Source organism: Dama dama, chromosome 6, assembly GCF_033118175.1.
Source record: "Dama dama isolate Ldn47 chromosome 6, ASM3311817v1, whole genome shotgun sequence".
NCBI lineage: Eukaryota > Metazoa > Chordata > Mammalia > Artiodactyla > Cervidae > Dama > Dama dama.
Window position 1 is genome coordinate 25,170,734 of NC_083686.1, and position 19,808 is coordinate 25,190,541.

Below are 19,808 nucleotides of genomic sequence, written 5' to 3' on the forward strand. Positions count from 1 at the left end.
CAGCTAACATGCAGTGCGTGCGCATGGTGTGCCAGGCTCCGCTCTAAGCACTTTACTGCTAACATTCCTTTTAATCCCCACCCCAATTCTGGGAGATGGTACTGTTATTGTTGCTACCATCCCTACGTTAGATGAGAACACTGAAGCAGAGAGGGGATAAGCAATTTGCTCCATAGTCATACAGTTAATAAGGAGCGAGCTGGGTTTGAATTGAGGCTCTCCAGCTCCAAAGTCCACAGATTTAATTATCAAGTTATATTGCTTCTTGTAATCAGGTGACAGTTTTCTATTTAGGACTGGGTTTGACCAGAAATTGAAGACACGGTGTGCCCACTCCTACCACACTGCCATCTTCCTCAGCCTATACGCCTCACCTGGGGATGTTCTTTAAGTCCGGGTAATGAAACAGACAGCCTCCACAATATGATGGCAGCAGCCACGAGTGGACTGCCTTGACACTCTAGCCCAACTCAAGGGTGGCCCTGAAGAATAGCTGAGAAGAGGACTTTTCGAGCAGACAGAAATGTAAGCGTTTCATCCTGTTGACCACTTTGTCTGAAAGGAGAAATGGCCTGAGGAGCATGTGTCACCAATTAATGGTCAGCAGCTGATGGCTTAGCTTCGAAGCCAGAGACTTGGAAGGATCATGAATGCAGGGCTGGTGACAAGGAGGTTTGGGAGAAGAGGTACACAGGGGATTGCACAGAATGGATCCAGAATATGAGGGGATTTGGTTCTTTGTGAATATGTACCCAAAGGACTCCACTATAGAGGAAGCACTCAATAATTAAGGGAAAGTTTAACCTAGCCTCTGCATGCCAGCCCCCTTCTTTCTCCACGAGCACCAATGTTGCCCAGAGATGTCATAAGCATGGAGGCAGAAATGCAGGCTCCACATGCAATATCTTGAATTCCATTCACTAAGGTTGATCTAGCTACAGCTTCTGCAGAATAGTTGTCTGGCAATGAAAACCAAACTTGAGTCCCTGATATAAATTAGGCTTGAATGCAACAAAGCCAAGAACAATGTGTCCAGGGAAGTAAGTGAATTCTCTCCAGACCACCCCCAATACCTCCTCCACTCAACACTTGAAAGTCAGAATTATGGGACTGAATGCCAAAATCCTGCCCCAGCTTGCCTAGTACAACTGGATGCCTCCTCCTCTGGGCTTGCAGGCTGAGCAGCTCTCCCTTCGTGGCTCCCATGGGCTACGATGTGGGAATGTACGATGAGCTAAAACATCAAGGGAGTCTGGGGAAAATGGCCTTACTAGAATAGCAACTAATTCTGGAGTTGGACTTGCTTTCCTGCTTAACAAACTTCTGCCTACACTAACATTCACAGACTTCCTGATGCTTATTCACCACTGTGGTATCCCGGTTGACACTGAAACTCATTTCATAGCAATGGGCCGACACTATGGCTTCACTGCTTCTCTCGTGTACTCCATCACCCTAACATGTCTGGACACATAAAGACTCATTCACAGCTACAGGTTATTGAAATGGGACCATGACAGTCCCACAGGATGAAAGGTCATCCATCAGCCAGAGATTTTTGGATTTGAAGACACATACAGTAACTGACAAAACTCGGGAACCAATATCCTTTTTGCGTCTTTATTTTTTTGACTGTACCACGTGGCTTGCAGAAGACCCCCAGCCAGGGATCGAACTCAAGCCCCCTGTATTGGAAGTGTGGAGTCAACCACCACTAGATCACCAGGGAACTCCCCAATATCCCTTTAATAAACTCCTTTTGATTAAATTATCTAGAGAGAAAGATCTAGAAAGATGCATTCCAATGACTAAAGAGTGGTTATTGCAGACTCTACAGAAATTCTTTGTATTTTTTTAATGTTTTTTTGCTAGTCTATGTTTCCTAATTTTCCTAACATAAGCATTAACATTTTTAATAAAAAATGTTTTTTAAATTTAATTTTTAAAATGTTATCTTGAGTTTCCATTAAACTTTATGATCCATGACCTTATGTTATGAGTACACATTTATTATCAAGACTAACATGCCAAAAAATGGGGAAAAATCCTCAGTAAGCTGAATTCAAAATGAAAGATTATATTGTAAACAAAAAGTAAAGGAGGCATTCATTCAAAGCAGGGAAAATAGTACTCCGAAAAAATGCAAGAAAGTAATTCAGCTTTTTAAAGGTTTTATTTATTTTTACAAATAGTTGCTATAACTATGTTATATTGACAATGCTACAAAAGTGTTAGAACGCCAAATATGAATATTGATCTCATAGTTGATAAGATATATAAAATATTGATTACCTGAAACAGAAGACCATTCTGAAATGTTTACAAGTATTAGTTACAAATTTTATGGATGTTGCCAAGTCAAAGTTGTACATTTGTGGGGGGGCATTCATCATAAATTTTGTTTAATGTTTAACAAGAGAGAAATAGCTAAGTAAATGAAAACTGTCTAATCATCTTCCCAAGATTCTTCTATGCTTGAGTTATTTTATAGGACTCTGGTTACACTCACGTTTACATTCCTTCTTCATATACATCTTCTCAAGGAACTAAAAAAAGAGAAAAGATCAGAGAAGCTAAAATTGGCAAATGAAAATTGTACAGTCTGGTCAGAACCACTACCATACCTGAATTCACAATCTCATACTCTAGTGTATATCTTTATAGTACTCAACATCTGATGTTGATGACTAGACCATGCTACATGGTGGACTTTGGAAGCTAGCTGCATATCATCAGAAATGCCTAGATTAATTCACACTCATTTTATGGCTAAGTCCAGCTCAGCCCAGCTCAGCACAGCCTTGTACTGCTCATCTCTGCTATTAAAGGCCTGGACCTCTGTGTAGCTGAGGGAATGAAACTGTCAGTAATGCACAGAGCAGTTAATCCAGAAGCAGACACTGGAATGTGTAAGTACCTATGCTCATGTAACATATATAAATGTGTATATACACAGTGTACATAGAAACTAGGGGAGTGAAAGAGAATAAAGCTCACATATAAAGTTAAACAAGTAATGACTAAAGGACTATATACATATATATATATATATAATTTACCATAATAGAGTTCCTCCTCTCTTTTAGTTGAAATGTTATTGATAAAATCAAGGATATAAGATATAAGAAAGGGAGAAAATATTCCAGGGTTTGGACTTGCAGGTGTTCGCATGGGACTCAACTGTAGCCAGGGGCATCATCTCTCTTCAGTTGATGCAGCTAAAAGAGTAACCAGTGATTCAGGCATGCTTCTTTTTGCGCAAAATTGAATTAAATGTTCATCAACAGAATGGATTAAATGAATAGGAGACAAAGCAAAATGAAAAAACAAATCTCTTGCCACTAAGAATATTCAGAAAAACTATGAGTCATCATAATATCAAGATACCCAGTTACTATATATATATATATATATATATGTATGTATATACACATACACAAACACACAATCTCCTTGGCAAGAATATATATTAATATGTCTGCATATATATATACACACACATAATTATATTTAAGCTAAGTATAAGTTTGCATGTATTATATAATCATCTATACAATTATATAATCACATAAAATATATAAGCATATTTTATATATTATACATATAATACACTTATGTAGGCTATATATGAAAATGAGGCAGTTATTATAAACACATAAATGTGTATGAGTACATTACTACATCTAATGGGCCTATAGTTGATGCTCAGAGCTAAAGGATAGATTTCATTCCTAGTTCTGTAACAGAGTCTTTTAGCCCATTGGTCTATGTCACACACTAGACATTCCCCTCACATTGCCTGATTTAACTCTGAATCAGTCTGTATCTGAGCTTGATCAAAATACCTATTTGCCAATGTGGTGTTGTTTAGTCGCTCAGAGGTGTCTGACTCTTTCTCGATCCCACGACTAGCCCGCAAGGTTCCTCTGTCTATGGAATTTCCCAGGCAAGAATACTGGAGTGGGTTGCCATTTCATTCTCCACCATTTGACAGTCAGTATAAGTTTTTGTTCATTCTATCACTCTTGGAAAAAAGAAATCCAGTATCCTAGTTCCAGGAAAGTCTGCGATCTTGGCTGCATGGCCGCCTCAAGACTCCTCGGACCGAGTGCACCCGGAGGACGCTGGACACGCTCAGAACTTACCAGCCATGACTCGGGCCCCAGCTCAGCCTGGCTGCCTGCCGTGGGGACAGTGGTCTGGGGACAGAGCTCCAGGCTGCCGGCCCTCCTGCTCAACGGTCTGCTCTGCCAGCCTCCCGCCCCACTCTTGTCATCTTCCAGGGGAGTCTCCACATGGGAGGCAGCAGGACCAGCTGCCCAGGCTCTCGGAGGGGGCAACACAAAGGGAGGAAAAGACAGAAGGGCCCTCGGGGTGCCCAGGAAGTGACCTTTTGGCCTGGTCTGCATCCTCCTGCTTCCTGCATTGTTGTTCAGTCGCTCAGTCGTGTCTGACTCTTTGCAGCCCCATGGACTGCAGCAGACCAGGCTTCCCTGTCCTTCACCATCTCCCGGAGCTTGCTCAAACTCATGTCCATTGCATGGGTGATGCCATCCTACCATCTCCCCCTCTTCTCCTCCTGCCCACATATAGCACAATAGTACTACTGTGACACCCAGCTTCACTTGGTCCTGACCCCAGCACGGCTCCTTGACCTTAGAAGTGGAAGTGAGGAAGACTTCACAGTAAATCCTGGAGGATAGTGTTTTAGCAGCAGCCTCTCGCCCTGCACACAGATCCCTTTCATTTGGTCCCATTAAGGCCAAACCCAAGGAAGGTGAGTCAACAGGAAGCAGCAGGCAGAATGAAAAGGGCAAAACAACAAACGCCATCTGTGGGCCCCTGTCTGGGGTAAGCACACCCTTTCTCCAGGGCTGAGCCCTGGTGTGCGCCTGGAAAAGAAGTATTTCATCAGGGCACTGACCCCTTTCCCATTAGCAACTGTGAGCCCCTAAGCGGGTCTCTCTGAAATGACCCTCTACTCACACTCGGCATCCTGTAGCCCCTGCTCAGAATAAAATCCTTAAAGGCAACAGTTCCATGAAGGTCCGCAAGTAACTCCTCCTGAAAGAGGGTCCACAGGTTAAAAAACAGTCAGCTGTCAGAAGTTTAATGTCATCCTTGTCCTAATTAAAAGCACTGAGCCCTTTATCAAGTACCTCATTTTAAACTACTTCTTTTACATGTAAATCCATGGCTGATTCATGTCAATGTATGACAAAAACCACTACAATATTGTAAAGTAATTAGCCTCCAACTAATAAAAATAAATGAAAAAAAAATAATAAACTACTTCCTTCTCATGTGGGAATATGTGTATAAATAATGTTCAGAAGTTGATGACTACAAAGGTTTTCAAAAGATACCCAACTTTCCTTTCCCTGGTCTTTTTGTTACTCTTGTATTAAGGATAAGCAACACATTTTATCAATTAGATAATTATTGACCTAGGATGTCTAGACTCTATTTGAGATTAATAATGGTGATACTGTGATTTATAATGTGCTATGCTGTGCTTAGTCACTCAGTCTTGTCCGACTCTTTGCGACCTCATGGACTGTAGCCCACCAGGCTCCTCTGTCCATAAGGATTCTCCAGGCAAGAATACTGGAGTGGGTTGCCATGCCCTCCTCCAGGGGACCTTCCCAACCCAGGGATCGAACCCAGGTCTTCTGCATTGCAGGTGGATTCTTCACTGTCTGAGCCACCAGGGAAGCCCGTGATTTATAATAAGAAATATGTATTTGGTCTTCTTCCCATTCTTGGCACAGAGCTCCTAAAAGCCTTGACATTTCTTAAGTAATAAAAGCCACAGAGGTGAGTTTTTCCTTAGCAAGCACCTTTCAGCCATGTCAGAGTTTATCTTAATGAGGTCTTTTTGGAAACCCCCTAGATAGCTACAAGATGGTGGTGGGTTGCCAGGGAAACCAACCATGTAATTAAAGAGTTGGCACTTTCAGCTCCAACCCCAACCTCCTGGGAGGGGGGAAGAGTTGGAGTTGAATTAATCAGGAACGGCCAGTGATGTAATCAATTAAAATCGCTCAGTCATGTTCGACTCTTTGTGACCTCATGGACTGTAGCTCAACAGGCTCCTCTGTCCATGGAATTCTCCAGGCAAGAATACTAGAGTGGGTTGCCATGCCCTCCTCCAAGGGATCTTCCTGACCCAGTTGACTGAACCTGGCTCTCCTGCATTGGAGGCAGATTCTTTACCATCTGAGCCACCAGGGAAGCCCAGTATAATGAAGCCTCTGTACAAATCTAAAGGGGATTTGGCAAGCTTTCAGGTTGGTAAGGATGTGAAGGTACCTGGGGAAGGTAAGGGAGCTCTGAGTCCTGCGAACATACCTTGCCCTATGCATCTCTTCCATTTGGCTGCTTTTGAAAGTACCTCTTTAAGAAGATCCAACCAGTCCATCCTAAAAGAGATCTTGGGTGTTCGTTGGAAGGACTGTTGTTGAAGCTGAAACTCCAATACTTTGGCCACCTCATGCGAAGAGCTGACTTATTGGAAAAGACCCTACTGCCGGGAAAGATTGGGGGCAGGAGGAGAAAGGGACGACAGAGGATGAGATGGCTGGATGGCATCACCGACTTGATGGACATGGGTTTGGGTAGACTCCAGGAGTTGGTGATGGACAGGGAGGCCTGGTGTGCTGCGATTCATGGGGTCGCAAAGAGTTGGACACGACTGAGCGACTGAACTGAACTGAACTGAACTTTATAATAAACTGGTAATCTTACTAGATTGTAAGTAAACTGTTTCCCTGAGTTCTGTGAGCTGTTCTTGCAGACGATTAAACACAAGGAGGGGGTCATGGGAACCTTCGATTTATAGCCTCTCAGCCAGAAGCATGGGTGACAACCTGGACTTGAGGCTAGCATTTGCAGTGGGGGCAGTCTTGGGGTCTGAGCCTTCAAACTGTGGGATCGGATGCTGTCTCCAGGTAGGCAGTGTCAGAACTGAGTACAATCATAAGACATCCAGCTGCTGTTGGAGAATCAGAAAACTGCTTGGTGTGGGAAAGAAAAACCTCAGCACATTTGCTGACCAGAATTGAGAGTGGTAGAGGAAGAAATGGGAGTGTTTTCCTACTCAGTATATATCTGCAAATTTTAGAATTAACTCCAAAGGGCATGATAATTAAAAAAAAAAAAAAAAAAAAAAGATTTGATGCAGTCCCAGTGTCTTCGGAGTATTCATGCATTCATTTGGTTTTTCTTCAATTTATTTGAATTTAAAATCTTGATGTAGAAGTTTCTATCACTGTAATTCAGTTCTTTAAGGCCATTTCACTCTCCAAATGAATTCAATCAAGAATAGTCAAAACTCGTGTTTCCAGCAAGACAGCCATGCCCTCATAGTGACTGGCCCTAACCAGCACACTACTGCATACATGTCTTGTGAACTGAGGTGCATAGCCAAGTGGCATCACTTAAAGTACACAAGATATTCAGTCTTCAGGTATTATAAAAGTGTGATTTACAAAAATCATTATAGAACAATTCCATTGCTTTGAGTCCTTCCTGTGTCTAAACTGCCTGATAAGCAGTCTTTTACTGTAATAGCTCTATAAACCACATTTTCAAAATTTAAGTATTATTTCTTTTTCATGAGCTGACTGTAACTGTTATGACAAATGTCTTTACTGGCTTTCACCATTAAGATAAATCTTTTTGTAAAATTATTTAAGTCTTTAAGAATATGTTTCTTGGGACTTCCCTGGTGGTCCAGTGGTTAAAACTTCACTTTTCAATGCAGGGGGGGTGAGGGTTCAATCCCTGGCCAGGGAGTTAAGATTCCACATGCCCTGGGGCCAAAAAACCAAAACATAAAACAAAAGCAATATTGTAACAAATTCAATAAAGATTTTAAAAATGGTCCACATCAAAAAAATCTTTAAAAAAAGAACATGTTTCTTAAAAGAGAACTTCTAGACACCTTAACCAAAAGTTTTATTACTGTTTTTATTTTTAAATATTTAACTCATTGAGGATGTTCAGTTAATTTTTGCAAGTGAGCTGGAACTGTTTTATGTCATATGTTCAGTCAGTCAGTTCAGCCGCTCAGTCGTGTCCAACTCTTTGCAACCCCATGGTCTGCAGCATGCCAGACTTCCCTGTCCATCACCAACTCCTGAAACTTGCTCAAACTCATGTCCATCAAGTCGGTGATGTCATCCAACCATCTCACCCTCTGCTGTTCCCTTCTCCTCCTGCCTTCAGTCTTTCCCAGCATCAGGGTCTTTTCCAGTGAGTCAGTTCTTTGCATCAAGCGGCCAAAGTATTGGAGTTTCAGCTTCAGCATCAGTCCTTCCAATGAATGTTCAGCACTGATTTCCTTTAGGATGGACTGGTTGGATCTCCCTGCCATCCAAGGGACTCTCGAGAGTCTTCTCCAACACCACAGGTCAAAAGCATCAGTTCTTCAGCACTCAGCTTTCTTTCTAGTCCAACTCTCACATCCGTACATGACTACTGGAAAAACCATAGCTTTGACTAGATGGACCTTTGTTAGCAAAGTAATATCTCTGCTTTGTAAAACACTGTCTAGGTTGCTTATAGCTTTTCTTCCAAGGAGCAAGTGTCTTTTAATTTTATGGCTTCAGTCACCATCTGCAGTGATTTTGGAGCCCAAAAAATAAAGTCTGTCACTTTTTCCATTGTTTCCCCATCTATTTGCCATGAAGTGATGGGCTCAGATGCCATGATCTTAGTTTTCTGAATGTTGGGCTTTAAGTCAACTTTTTCACTCTCCTCTTTCAGTTTCATCAAGAAGCTCTTTAGTTCTTCTCTGCTTTCTGCCATAAGGGTGGTGTCATCTGCATATCTGAGGTTACTGATATCTCTCCTGGCAATCTTGATTCCAGCTTGTGCTTTATCCAGCCTGGCATTTTGCATGATATACTGTGCATATAAGTTAAATAAGAAGGATGACAATATACAGTCCTGACCTACTCCTTTCCTGATTTGGAACCAGTCTGTCATTCCATATACAGTTCTAACTATTGCTTCTTGACCTGCGTACAGATTTCTCAGGAGGCAGGCCAGGTGGTCTGGTATTCCCATCTCTTGAAGAATTTTCCAGTTTGTTGTGATCCACACAGTCAAAGGCTTTGATGTAGTCAATAAGGCAGAAGTAGATGTTTTTCTGGAAATCTCTTGCTTTTTCTATGATCCAGCGGATGTTAGCAATTTGATCTCTGGTTCCCCTGCCTTTTCTAAATCAGCTTGCACATCTGGAAGTTCTCGGTTCACAAACTGTTAAGGCCTGGCTTGGAGAATTTCGAGCATTACTTTGCTAGCGTGTCATGTGCTAAACCACATAAATTTAGATAGGCAGCCCCAAAAACTGTATGATGAGAAACTCTGCCTAATATTATTTATTTTGAAGCTTATATATAAGCATCTTGGGCTCATAAATGTTTCCCATTAGAAAATAAGAATTTCATACCCAGTTCTAGAAAAGATAAAATACTTTCTGCCTCAGCTTTCCAAGCAAAAGGAGGCAATTGATAAGTGACTTTTGAATGAATGAGTAGCCAAACTTTTATAGCATTTTACTTTTTTGAAATGTTTTCACAATGTTATCTGGGAGAAGTTTTGAATCTGCTGATCCAGAGAAGAGGATCACAAATATTCTCAGCAGAGTCCTGTATAAGTATTGCATCAAAATTTCCAAAATTTTAGGACTATAGGGAGCATCTTCTTCCATTAGGTACTTGCTCACAAGAGATGGGCAGGCACAAAGCTTATCTACAGTAAAACCAGAACATATCCTTGTTGTGTGTGTTTGTTGCTTTGTAACATCAAACAGTGCTTAACCTTTGTCCCTTAGATCCTGCAACTCAGCTGAATGGCATAAAAGTAGTTTTTTTTTTTAATCACAATTTTAACATTCATTCATTGCTGATTAAAAAAAAAAAATCTCACATTTTCACTCAAAGAGAACTCATGACATTATATCCATTCTCAACTGAGGTGGTCCTACCAAGTCACACCACCCTTTGAACAACCAATTTATCCATGGACTCAAGAAGAGTAGGAGGACAAGGAGTGGTTGCCCATCTTTAGAGACATCGTGTCTACCATGATGCTAGTCTTACTTATTACATATTCCTCATAAAATGACTTGGCTTTCTCACTGTCAAATTCAATATGCAAGTTATAAGACTTTCAGCAGCCTCTGAATTACTCCAGAGACTCTGACTTCAATATGAGGAGGCAGTTGCACTAGGTCAGATGATCAAGTCTCAGCATACACACATACCTGCTTCTGTAGCTCCTTTTCAAAATTCTCATCTTGAGCTTTACATAAGACCTTGGGGTCAACCAAAGGTTCATCAGCTCTTTGCTTTTTCCACAACTTGGGGTTCAGATACCATGCTCCATATCTCATCTTCACCCACTTTGGTTTATGAGGTTTCTGTGCAAATAACATAATTCCCAATTTCATTAGTTTGTTTGGTTTGTCATTTCAATAAATCTAAAATTAAACTTGTGAAAGTGGTAGCATTTATTTTTAATTTATGCTTACTCCTTTCCAAGGCATTTTATGAAATGTCAGTAGGCTTTGATTTTACAAACATGAAAAGTTTATGACTGAGAAAATAATGCGGTAACAAACAAGAAAAGTTTACGACTGAGAAAATAATGTGGTAGGGTAAGCATGGCCTTCGATTTAGACAAACCTGGGCTCAAATCCCGCCCTCTCCAGCTTAGTAGCTATGAGTCCACAGACAAGTTACTCAAATTCTTCATTTGTAAAATAGAGATAATAGTTATCTACCCCATAGGGTTATTGAGAAAAAAAAAATGAAAGAATTATGTAAAACAGCTAGAAATCAAATATTTCAATGAAGGGTAATGACCTTCAACAATAACGTTACTAACCTATGAGTCCAGCTCTGTGCTCAGTTTTGTAAATGGTACACTACTTTTGATCCAAATACTATCCAACACCAATCTCTTGTCTCTTTAATTGAAAGAGAGAAAGAGTGGGAGAAGAGATGTCATGTCTTTCCTTCTCCCATGACTCTGTTACAACAAAAAGAGAAACTTTTCTGGACAAATACAAAGAAAAGAAAGTAGATCTGCCTGGAGCAGACTGTAGGAAAGAGGATTTCCTTGAAATGAGCTTGAAAGATCTGTGGGTTGATGGAAATGTCCTAACATAGGATTGCAGTGATGGCTGCACAATTCTTTAAATGTAAAATCATTGAATTGTGCAATAAAATGGGTGAATACCTCAAAAATACACGTGTTATGTAAAATGTTGACTATTTCAATGTTATGAAATAAAGTCTTCATGTTGTTAAAAAAAAAAAAAGAAATGAAACTTTTCTTTCTTACTAACAAGCAAGAGAAACAAAGGAAGGAGTTAATAGCCATAGAAACAGCAAACCAAGTCCATAAAAGTTAAGCAATTGCAGTTTGACTGTTACTAATCTGTAGAATATGCAACTAGATTTGTCCTTCACAAAGTTAATTCCTTCATCACTTTCTGACTTGATGTGAACTGTATCCTTTATGTGAATTGTATCCTGCATCTGCCATTTTCTCCCCCACACTCTCTGTAACACTCCCCTGTAGCATTCTTCATTTTAGGAAGAAGGTCACCAGTCGATAACTCTGGAGGAGAACAGACCCAGTTACTGAGCTTCCTGATGCCAGCTGTGGCCCTTTTGAAATTTTTGCAGAAGAAAGAAAAATATGAAACCTTCACTGTTTTCATCCTTATCACCTACCCTGGCTACAAGTCCTGATTCTAAGACCTCTCCCTATTACCCAGGAAGGAGGGCATAGCTTCTGAGGTACTTGCCTCCCATGTCCCCTCTTTGCTTGGCAAAGATATAAAGCTACTCTCTTTCCTCCAAAACTCTGTTTCCATATTTCTTTTTGGTATTGGTGCACAGAGAGCCAGTATTTTGGCAACACCAGGAGTTCATCTGTTAGTTCATAGCCCAGGGCTATGATGCAATACCCACTCACTGTCTCATCATGAAAGGAGGTCTAATGTTTGCACAGGACTAAGAGATACGAAACACAAAGATCCTGCTCCTCCCTCTTCTCGGGCTTCCCTGGTGGCTCAGATGGTAAAGAATCTGCCTGCAATGCAGGAGACTCGGGTTCAATCCCTGGGTCAGGGAGATCCCCTGAGGAAGGAATGGGTACCCACTCCAGTATTCTTGCCTGGAGAATTCCATGGACTGAGTCCCTGGGGTCACTCATATCTATAAACTATGAGGTGGAATGTGTGGGCCATTCTAGAGTCAAGCCAGAAACACCTGCTTGAAGAAGACAGGAAGGGACTAAATACACGGGCGGGAAATCCCTTCTCAGAGCTGGATTCAGCATTATGATCTCCATTCCAAGCCTCCTGACCACTTTGCTGTTTCTAGAGCACCTGTCACACTGCTTCCCCAGTGCCTTTGCATTCACTGTTCCCTCTCCATAATGCTTTTCCCCAAGATACCCACATGGTTCACCCCTTACCTATTTCAGGTCATCTATTCAGTTGTGTCTTCCCTGACCACCCGGTTCAAGAACTGTAACCCCCCTCACAATACTGCTTGTCATCTTTCCCTGACTCATTTTTCTTAACAGCAGTTATTACCACTTGATATGCTAAATATTTTCTTTTTTTCTTTGTGGCTGTGCTGGGTCTTTGTTGCTGTGAGTGGGGTTTCTCTAGTTGCAGCGAGCCGGGGTTACTCTCTACTAGTGGTCTGCAGGCTTCTCATTGCAGTGGCATCTCTCGTTCAGAGCACAGGCTCTAGGGCACACTCAGGCTTCAGTAGTTGAGGTTCGCAGGCTCAGAAATTGCGGCTCTAAGTGTAGACTCAGTAGTTTTGATGCATGGCCTTATTTATCTCACAGTATGTGGGATACTCCAGGATCAGGGATCAAACCCATGTCCTCTGCATTAGCAGGTGGATTCTTAACCACTGGACCACCAGGGAAGTCCTAAATATTTTTCTGATTGCTTGTCTCACCTCCCACCTTCTAAAATGTAAGCATCTGAGACTGGCATCTAAAACAATACTTAGGACACAATCGGTGCTCATTAAACATTTGTCCGATTAAAATTAGGTCTCTTAACTTAGGCATTATTGACATTTTGAGCTGGATAATTCTTTGTTGAGGGTGGGGGGAAGGTGTTGTCTTATGCACTGCAAGAGCTTCAGCAGCATTCCTGGTCTCTACCCACTTAGATGTCCGTCGCTCTTCAGTCACTATGTCCTGTCTGACTCTTTGTGACCCCACGGACTGCAGCACACCAGGCTTCCCTGTCCTTCACAATCTCCCCAAGTTTGCTCAAACTCATGTCCATTGAGCCAGTGACGCCATCCAAGCATCTCATCCTCTGTCACTCCTTTCTCCGCTTGCCCTCAATCTTTTGCAGAAAAAAAAATTAGAGAATTTAAAGACAAAGCAATAGAAACACAGAGAGAAAAGAGAATCAAAACTGAACAGAGCAGCCATGATCTATGAGACAACTTCATGCAACCTAATTTACACGTGATTGGAGTCCTGGGAGGAGGTTGAGGGAAAAAACATTTGACCACATAATGGCCAAAATTTCCCCCAATAATTGAAAACTATAAATTCATAGATCAAAGGGGCTTAGTAAACCCCAAGCATAAAAACCATGAAGAAATAAATACCAATGTGTATAATAATCACAGTACTCAAAATCAGTGACAAAGATAAGAATGACATAAGATTTTTTTTTTAATTGGTTTTTTTTTCACCTTTATTTATTTATTTATTTTTCCAGTGGGTTTAAGAATGACATAAGATTTAAACAACACAACAAAGAAGACAGTGGGGCATCTTTAAAGTACTGAAAACAAACAAAAAACTTTTGAACCTAGAATTCTATACCCACAAAAATGCCTTTTAAAATGAAGGCAGAATGAGGATAGCTTCAGACCTAGAAAAGCTGGGAGAATTCATTGCCAGCAGATCTACACTGGTAGAGTGTGACGTGTATGAAGTGTTAGTCACTCTGTAGTGTCTGACTATTTGCGGCCCCATGACTGTAGCCTGCCAGGCTCCTCTATCCATGGGAACCTCCAGGCAAGAATACTGGAATGAGTTGCCATTCCCTTCTCCAGGGGATCTTCCTGACGCAGGGATTGAACCTGGGTCCCCTGCATTGCAGGCAAATTCTTTACCGTCCGAGCACCAGGGAAACCCAGGTAGAGAGGAGATATCAAAGGAAGGTATTAAAGGAAGCCCCTCAGACCAAAGGAAAATGATACCATGTGGAAATCTATTTGAACTTTTGCACAGTGATCCTCCAGCTGCCAGTCAAAAGTTCGATTTTGGCAATAACCACCATGCTTTATAAAGCAGCATTTGTGCAATTATTTGTAAGTCCAGGGACTTGAGCAATTTCATTCAGCCCAGATCCAGAACCAGCAGTGGTTCAGGCCCCATGTGCCTGAGCTATGTGGATTTGATTTGCCTGTCCAGGATCATTTTACACTTTACACTTTAGAAAGAGGAGTGGAAAATGGAAAATTTGAAGTGCTGATATTAGTGACAGAATGCACAGTTTTCATAAATTTCATGCAACAGAGTCAAGGGTGGAAAACATCATGAGTATAAAACTAGGTCAGCTGATTATGTTCAATTATAAATGGCAAAGTTTTTGTGTCAAAAATATTGGAAAAATAGTATCAAACCTGGAGTAGGGAATGGCAACCCACTCCAGTATTCTTGCCTAGAGAATTCCATGGACAGAGGAGCCTGGTGGGCTACAGTCCATGAGGTTTGCAAAGAGTCAGACACAACTGAGCAACTGAACACGCACTTAGTATAAAACACAGAGGTAAATGCTCATGGATTGGAAGAATCAATATTGTCAAATGGCTATTCTACCCAAAGCAATCTATAGATTCAATGCAATCCCTATCAAGCTACCAACGGTATTTTTCACAGAACTCGACCAAAGAATTTCACAGTTTGTATGGAAATACAAAAAACCTCGAATAGCCAAAGTAATCTTGAGAAAGAAGAATGGAACTGGAGGAATCAACCTGCCTGACTTCAGACTCTACTACAAAGCCACAGTCATCAAGACAGTATGGTACTGGCACAAAGACAGAAATATAGATCAATGGAACAGAATAGAAAGCCCAGAGATAAATCCACGAACTTATGGACACCTTATCTTTGACAAAGGAGGCAAGGATATACAATGGAAAAAAGACAACCTCTTTAACAAGTGGTGCTGGGAAAGCTGGTCAACCACTTGTAAAAGAATGAAACTAGAACACTTTCTAACACCATACACAAAAATAAACTCAAAATGGATTAAAGATCTAAATGTAAGACCAGAAACCATAAAACTCCTAGAGGAGAACATAGGCAAAACACTCTCCGACATAAACCACAGCAAGATCCTCTATGACCCACCTCCCAGAATATTGGAAATAAAAGCAAAACTAAACAAATGGGACCTAATGAAACTTAAAAGCTTTTGCACAACAAAGGAAACTATAAGTAAGGTGAAAAGACAGCCCTCAGATTGGGAGAAAATAATAGCAAATGAAGAAACAGACAAAGGATTAATCTCAAAAATATACAAGCAACTCTTGAAGCTCAATTCCAGAAAAATAAATGACCCAATCAAAAAATGGGCCAAAGAACTAAACAGACATTTCTCCAAAGAAGACATACAGATGGCTAACAAACACATGAAAAGATGCTCAACATCACTCATTATCAGAGAAATGCAAATCAAAACCACAATGAGGTACCATTACACGCCAGTCAGGATGGCTGCTATCCAAAAGTCTACAAGCAATAAATGCTGGAGAGGGTGTGGAGAAAAGGGAACCCTCTTACACTGTTGGTGGGAATGCAAACTAGTACAGCCACTATGGAAAACAGTGTGGAGATTTCTTAAAAAACTGGAAATAGAACTGCCATATGACCCAGCAATCCCACTTCTGGGCATACACACTGAGGAAACCAGATCTGAGAGAGACATGTGCACCCCAATGTTCATCGCAGCACTGTTTATAATAGCCAGGACATGGAAGCAACCTAGATGCCCATCAGCAGATGAATGGATAAGGAAGCTGTGGTACATATACACCATGGAATATTACTCTGCCGTTAAAAAGAATTCATTTGAACCAGTTCTAATGAGATGGATGAAACTGGAGCCCATTACACAGAGTGAAGTAAGCCAGAAAGATAAAGAACATTACAGCATACTAACACATATATATGGAATTTAGAAAGATGGTAACGACAACCCTATATGCAAAACAGAAAAAGAGACACAGAAGTACAGAACAGACTTTTGGACTCTGTGGGAGAAGGTGAGGGTGGGATGTTGAGAAAGAACAGCATGTATATTATCTATGGTGAAACAGATCACCAGCCCAGGTGGGATGCATGAGACAAGTGCTCGGGCCTGGTGCACTGGGAAGACCCAGAGGAATCGGGTGGAGAGGGAGGTGGGAGAGGGGATCGGGATGGGGAATACGTGTAAATCTATTGCTGATTCATGTCAATGTATGACAAAACCCACTGAAAAAAAAAAAAAAAAAACAACACAGAGGTAATTATCTTCACTTTCAGAGAAACAAACTGTATAACCTCCTCACCCCACAACTCCCACATAGGCACTGAAATCTGTTGTTGGACTGGCACAATTTGACTTGTATATATATAGTTGCACTAACACATTGTATAGAAAAGTTCTTAGGGTTTCATAGTACTTCCTTTTGGAACAGAGCCTGTTTTTTCTACTGTTTCCTTGTTCTGTCTTCACAGGAAACTGGTGCTGGGAAACTGAGTGATTTGTTAATTATCAGGCAAGCATGTGGTCAAGAATGATGGTTTGTGGTCAAAAACACCACCATAAAAATTCAAGAATTCTTTGGACTGGAACAATGTCCCCAATCATTGACTGCAGCATTTTACTCTTAAAAGTATAAACATACATGTATAGTTCTACTGACTACTGGAATTTCAACATGTAAAACGCATGAGATAAGTTTCAACATACAAAACAAACCGATTGTTTCAACACATAAAACACATAAAAAGAACTAATGACTCTTCAGATGTCACCAATAATGCTAAAAGGCATGCCTTGTTTGTATAACTGACTTCATTAGATGTATTAAATATTCACTCACTTAACAAATGTTTATTTATTAGATTTTTTAACAAATATTAAACATCAAAGAATTTTTCAAGAATTTTACTGAAAGAGGTCAGTGCCTTCTGAGGTACCAGAATTCAAGAACATTTAACATTTTGATATAATTTAATTTTATTTGACTCTCAGTCTTCCCCCTTTTTTGCAATTACCTGTGGCTTCCGAAGTCTCTGCTCACAGTCTAGTTTCTGGAAAAACTGTGGTTCCTGCAGTTTATTTAGCCCACTCCTTTTCTTTAGCTCCAGAGGAACCTGGCTGGGTCTCATTGTGTGGAGCACATTATAGCATGGTTTGCTCTGATAGTTAATGTCAAACTGTCTCAGGATAAACTCCTCATCAATGTTCAGGCTCCCCTGGAAGAATGCCACAGGACATGAGTCAAGGACAAATGGTGAAATGTTCCTGCTTCTTTCTTTAACCTAAAGGAGGTGTTCGGCCATGACTAGAGAAGAGAGAGGTAGTTTAAAAAAAGAGGTGGAAAACACTCAGTCACCATTTGTAGGAGACAAGAAGGATTTGGGGTCTGGAGAGATTTGTGAGTGCATTAAAACAACTTAGGACCTAAAAGAAGCAGGGAGTCCTGAGGGAAATAATGGGGCTGTGGAAAATTCAGTCTGTTTGATCAAAAACATCTGTAATACATTATAAGAGTGACATCTCTAGAGGTGTTTTCCAGACACGTCTATAAATGGATCGGCCCACAGATGTTATAAGGTTATAAGGAAAGCTACCCTGTTTGGGATTCCTACTGAAGCCACGTTCTGTGCACAGAACAAACCTCCTTCTCTTCCCTCAGCCAAAACTGGGAGGAGCAGAGATGGGCACATTTAGAGTGCCTAATCATCCATAGGGGCTTCCTAGGTGGCTCAGTGATTAAGGAAAAAAAAAAAAAAAAAACCCGCCTGCCAATACAGGACCCACAGAAGACTTGGGTTCAATCCCTGGGTCAGGAAGATCCCCTGAAGGAGGAAATGGCAACTCACTTCAGTATTCTTGCCTGGAAAATCCCATGGACAGAGGAGCCTGTCCATGGCTACAGTCCATGGGTTGCAAAGAGTCAGACACAACCGAGCACTCATGCAGCACGCAAACATCTGTAGGCTGATCATCATGACGTGGCTAAAAGACAGATTACATTTGAAGGATAGTAGAATATAACATCCCAAAATATGCCTCTGGCCCAAGCGTTATTTTGAGAAACAGCAGACAACACAGGAAACAATCTAGAAATAGAGTTAGAAGTCACCCTTCAAGTGAAATTTACATTAATTAAAAAAAAAAAAATCTCTATTTGTATGGGTGTCTCCATCTCCATTCTAGGAGGAAAAGGCAGACTCTAAATCATATTATCAATGGAGAAGGCATTCCTTTAAATCTGCACAACAAATCATAATCCTGTTCTCCTGTTTTTCCTGGTCACCTCCCCAGTTAGACTCCCCACACTTTCTCTTTTGTCTTTGGCTGAAGATGGTGTTTGAGCCTGAATTCTAGCCCACCTAGGGGAGTTACTCATTTTCCCCTGGGTATCTCCCATGTATACATGAGGTATACTTGTTAATAAGCTTCTGTTTGTTTTTTAGTTGTTTATCTGTCTTTGGTTGCAGAGATCCTGGAGAGAACTTAGAAGAGTAAACGGAAAACTATTCTTCCCTCCCCTACAGAGTCAACACAATCCCACTTTGGAATATATAAGTTGGGGAACATAGAGGATGAGGTCATTAGCAACTGAAGCTGATGTTGAAGTGAAACTTGCAGAGAGGGATCATTAAATAGAGTTAGGGGTATAAACTCGGCTGAAATAATATTGAAACAGAAATAGAGCAAGCAGAATCAATCAGGTAAAAAAAAATAAACAACATGGAAGGAAAGTATAAACAAGTGCTATGGAGAAAATACCACAAGGTGATGTGATAGGGACCAAAGTAGTATGACAGATAAAGATGCGACCTTGGTCATAAGGGACTGAAGATGAGGCTGGTCACCAGAGCACCTAAACTATTATCCTAGGGTTCCTTAAATTTCCTGCTGAAAGAGGAATAGTCTCCAGCAGTAGGAATGGGAGAAGTGGAAGAGCTGGAAATCAGGCAATCCCATCCAGCTGGACTGTAGACAAGCAGTGGTAGAGTGGGCATCAGTGGGCAGAGTGCTTTCTTGTCAACATCCCTAGTCCAGTCACCCTCTGGGAAGCCTCCCTCCACCACTCTCAGTCAATCTGTTGCAAAAGGCTAGACATGCCCATCTTTTGACCTCAGGGTAAGACATGTGACCTGGACTAGCCAATAATCATATTCCATCTCCTTACTCATAGTGGATAATTCATGCATAGGTGTGACCCAGGTTAGTCCAGTAAATCTAAGCCCTGGATTTTCCCCTATGAGATAAAGGTTAGAGTGGTGGGGTTTAAGTTTTGAAAATTTAGTGACTACTTTGGCATGTCTTAGGGAAAGACTATAGGAAAGTGTAGTCAGATAGAGGGGAGCAGCCAAGTAATAGGGAGAGCGCCTAAAAACATTTTAACACCCAGATACAGCTGTGCCTGAAGGTCCTAAGACTTCTGGATGATTCCATTTTCTCCCTTAATCTAGTCTGAATTATACCATTTGTCAAAGAAGTAGTC

General features: G+C 41.1%; 1 protein-coding gene across 1 annotated transcript in view; it reads right to left on the reverse strand.

Annotated features, from left to right (window-relative positions):
- Nucleotides 1–2,234: 2,234 nt before the first annotated feature.
- FAM47E (family with sequence similarity 47 member E) overlaps nt 2,235–19,808 on the reverse strand; it is a 30,698-nt gene continuing 13,124 nt past the window's right edge. The window contains exons 5-8 of the mRNA XM_061145201.1: nt 17,344–17,544; nt 10,274–10,429; nt 4,987–5,064; nt 2,235–2,546 (exon numbers count right to left, since the gene is read on the reverse strand). Coding sequence (XP_061001184.1) covers nt 2,481–2,546; nt 4,987–5,064; nt 10,274–10,429; nt 17,344–17,544 — 501 coding nt within the window. The 3' untranslated portion in view covers nt 2,235–2,480. The remainder of the gene's footprint in view (nt 2,547–4,986; nt 5,065–10,273; nt 10,430–17,343; nt 17,545–19,808) is intronic.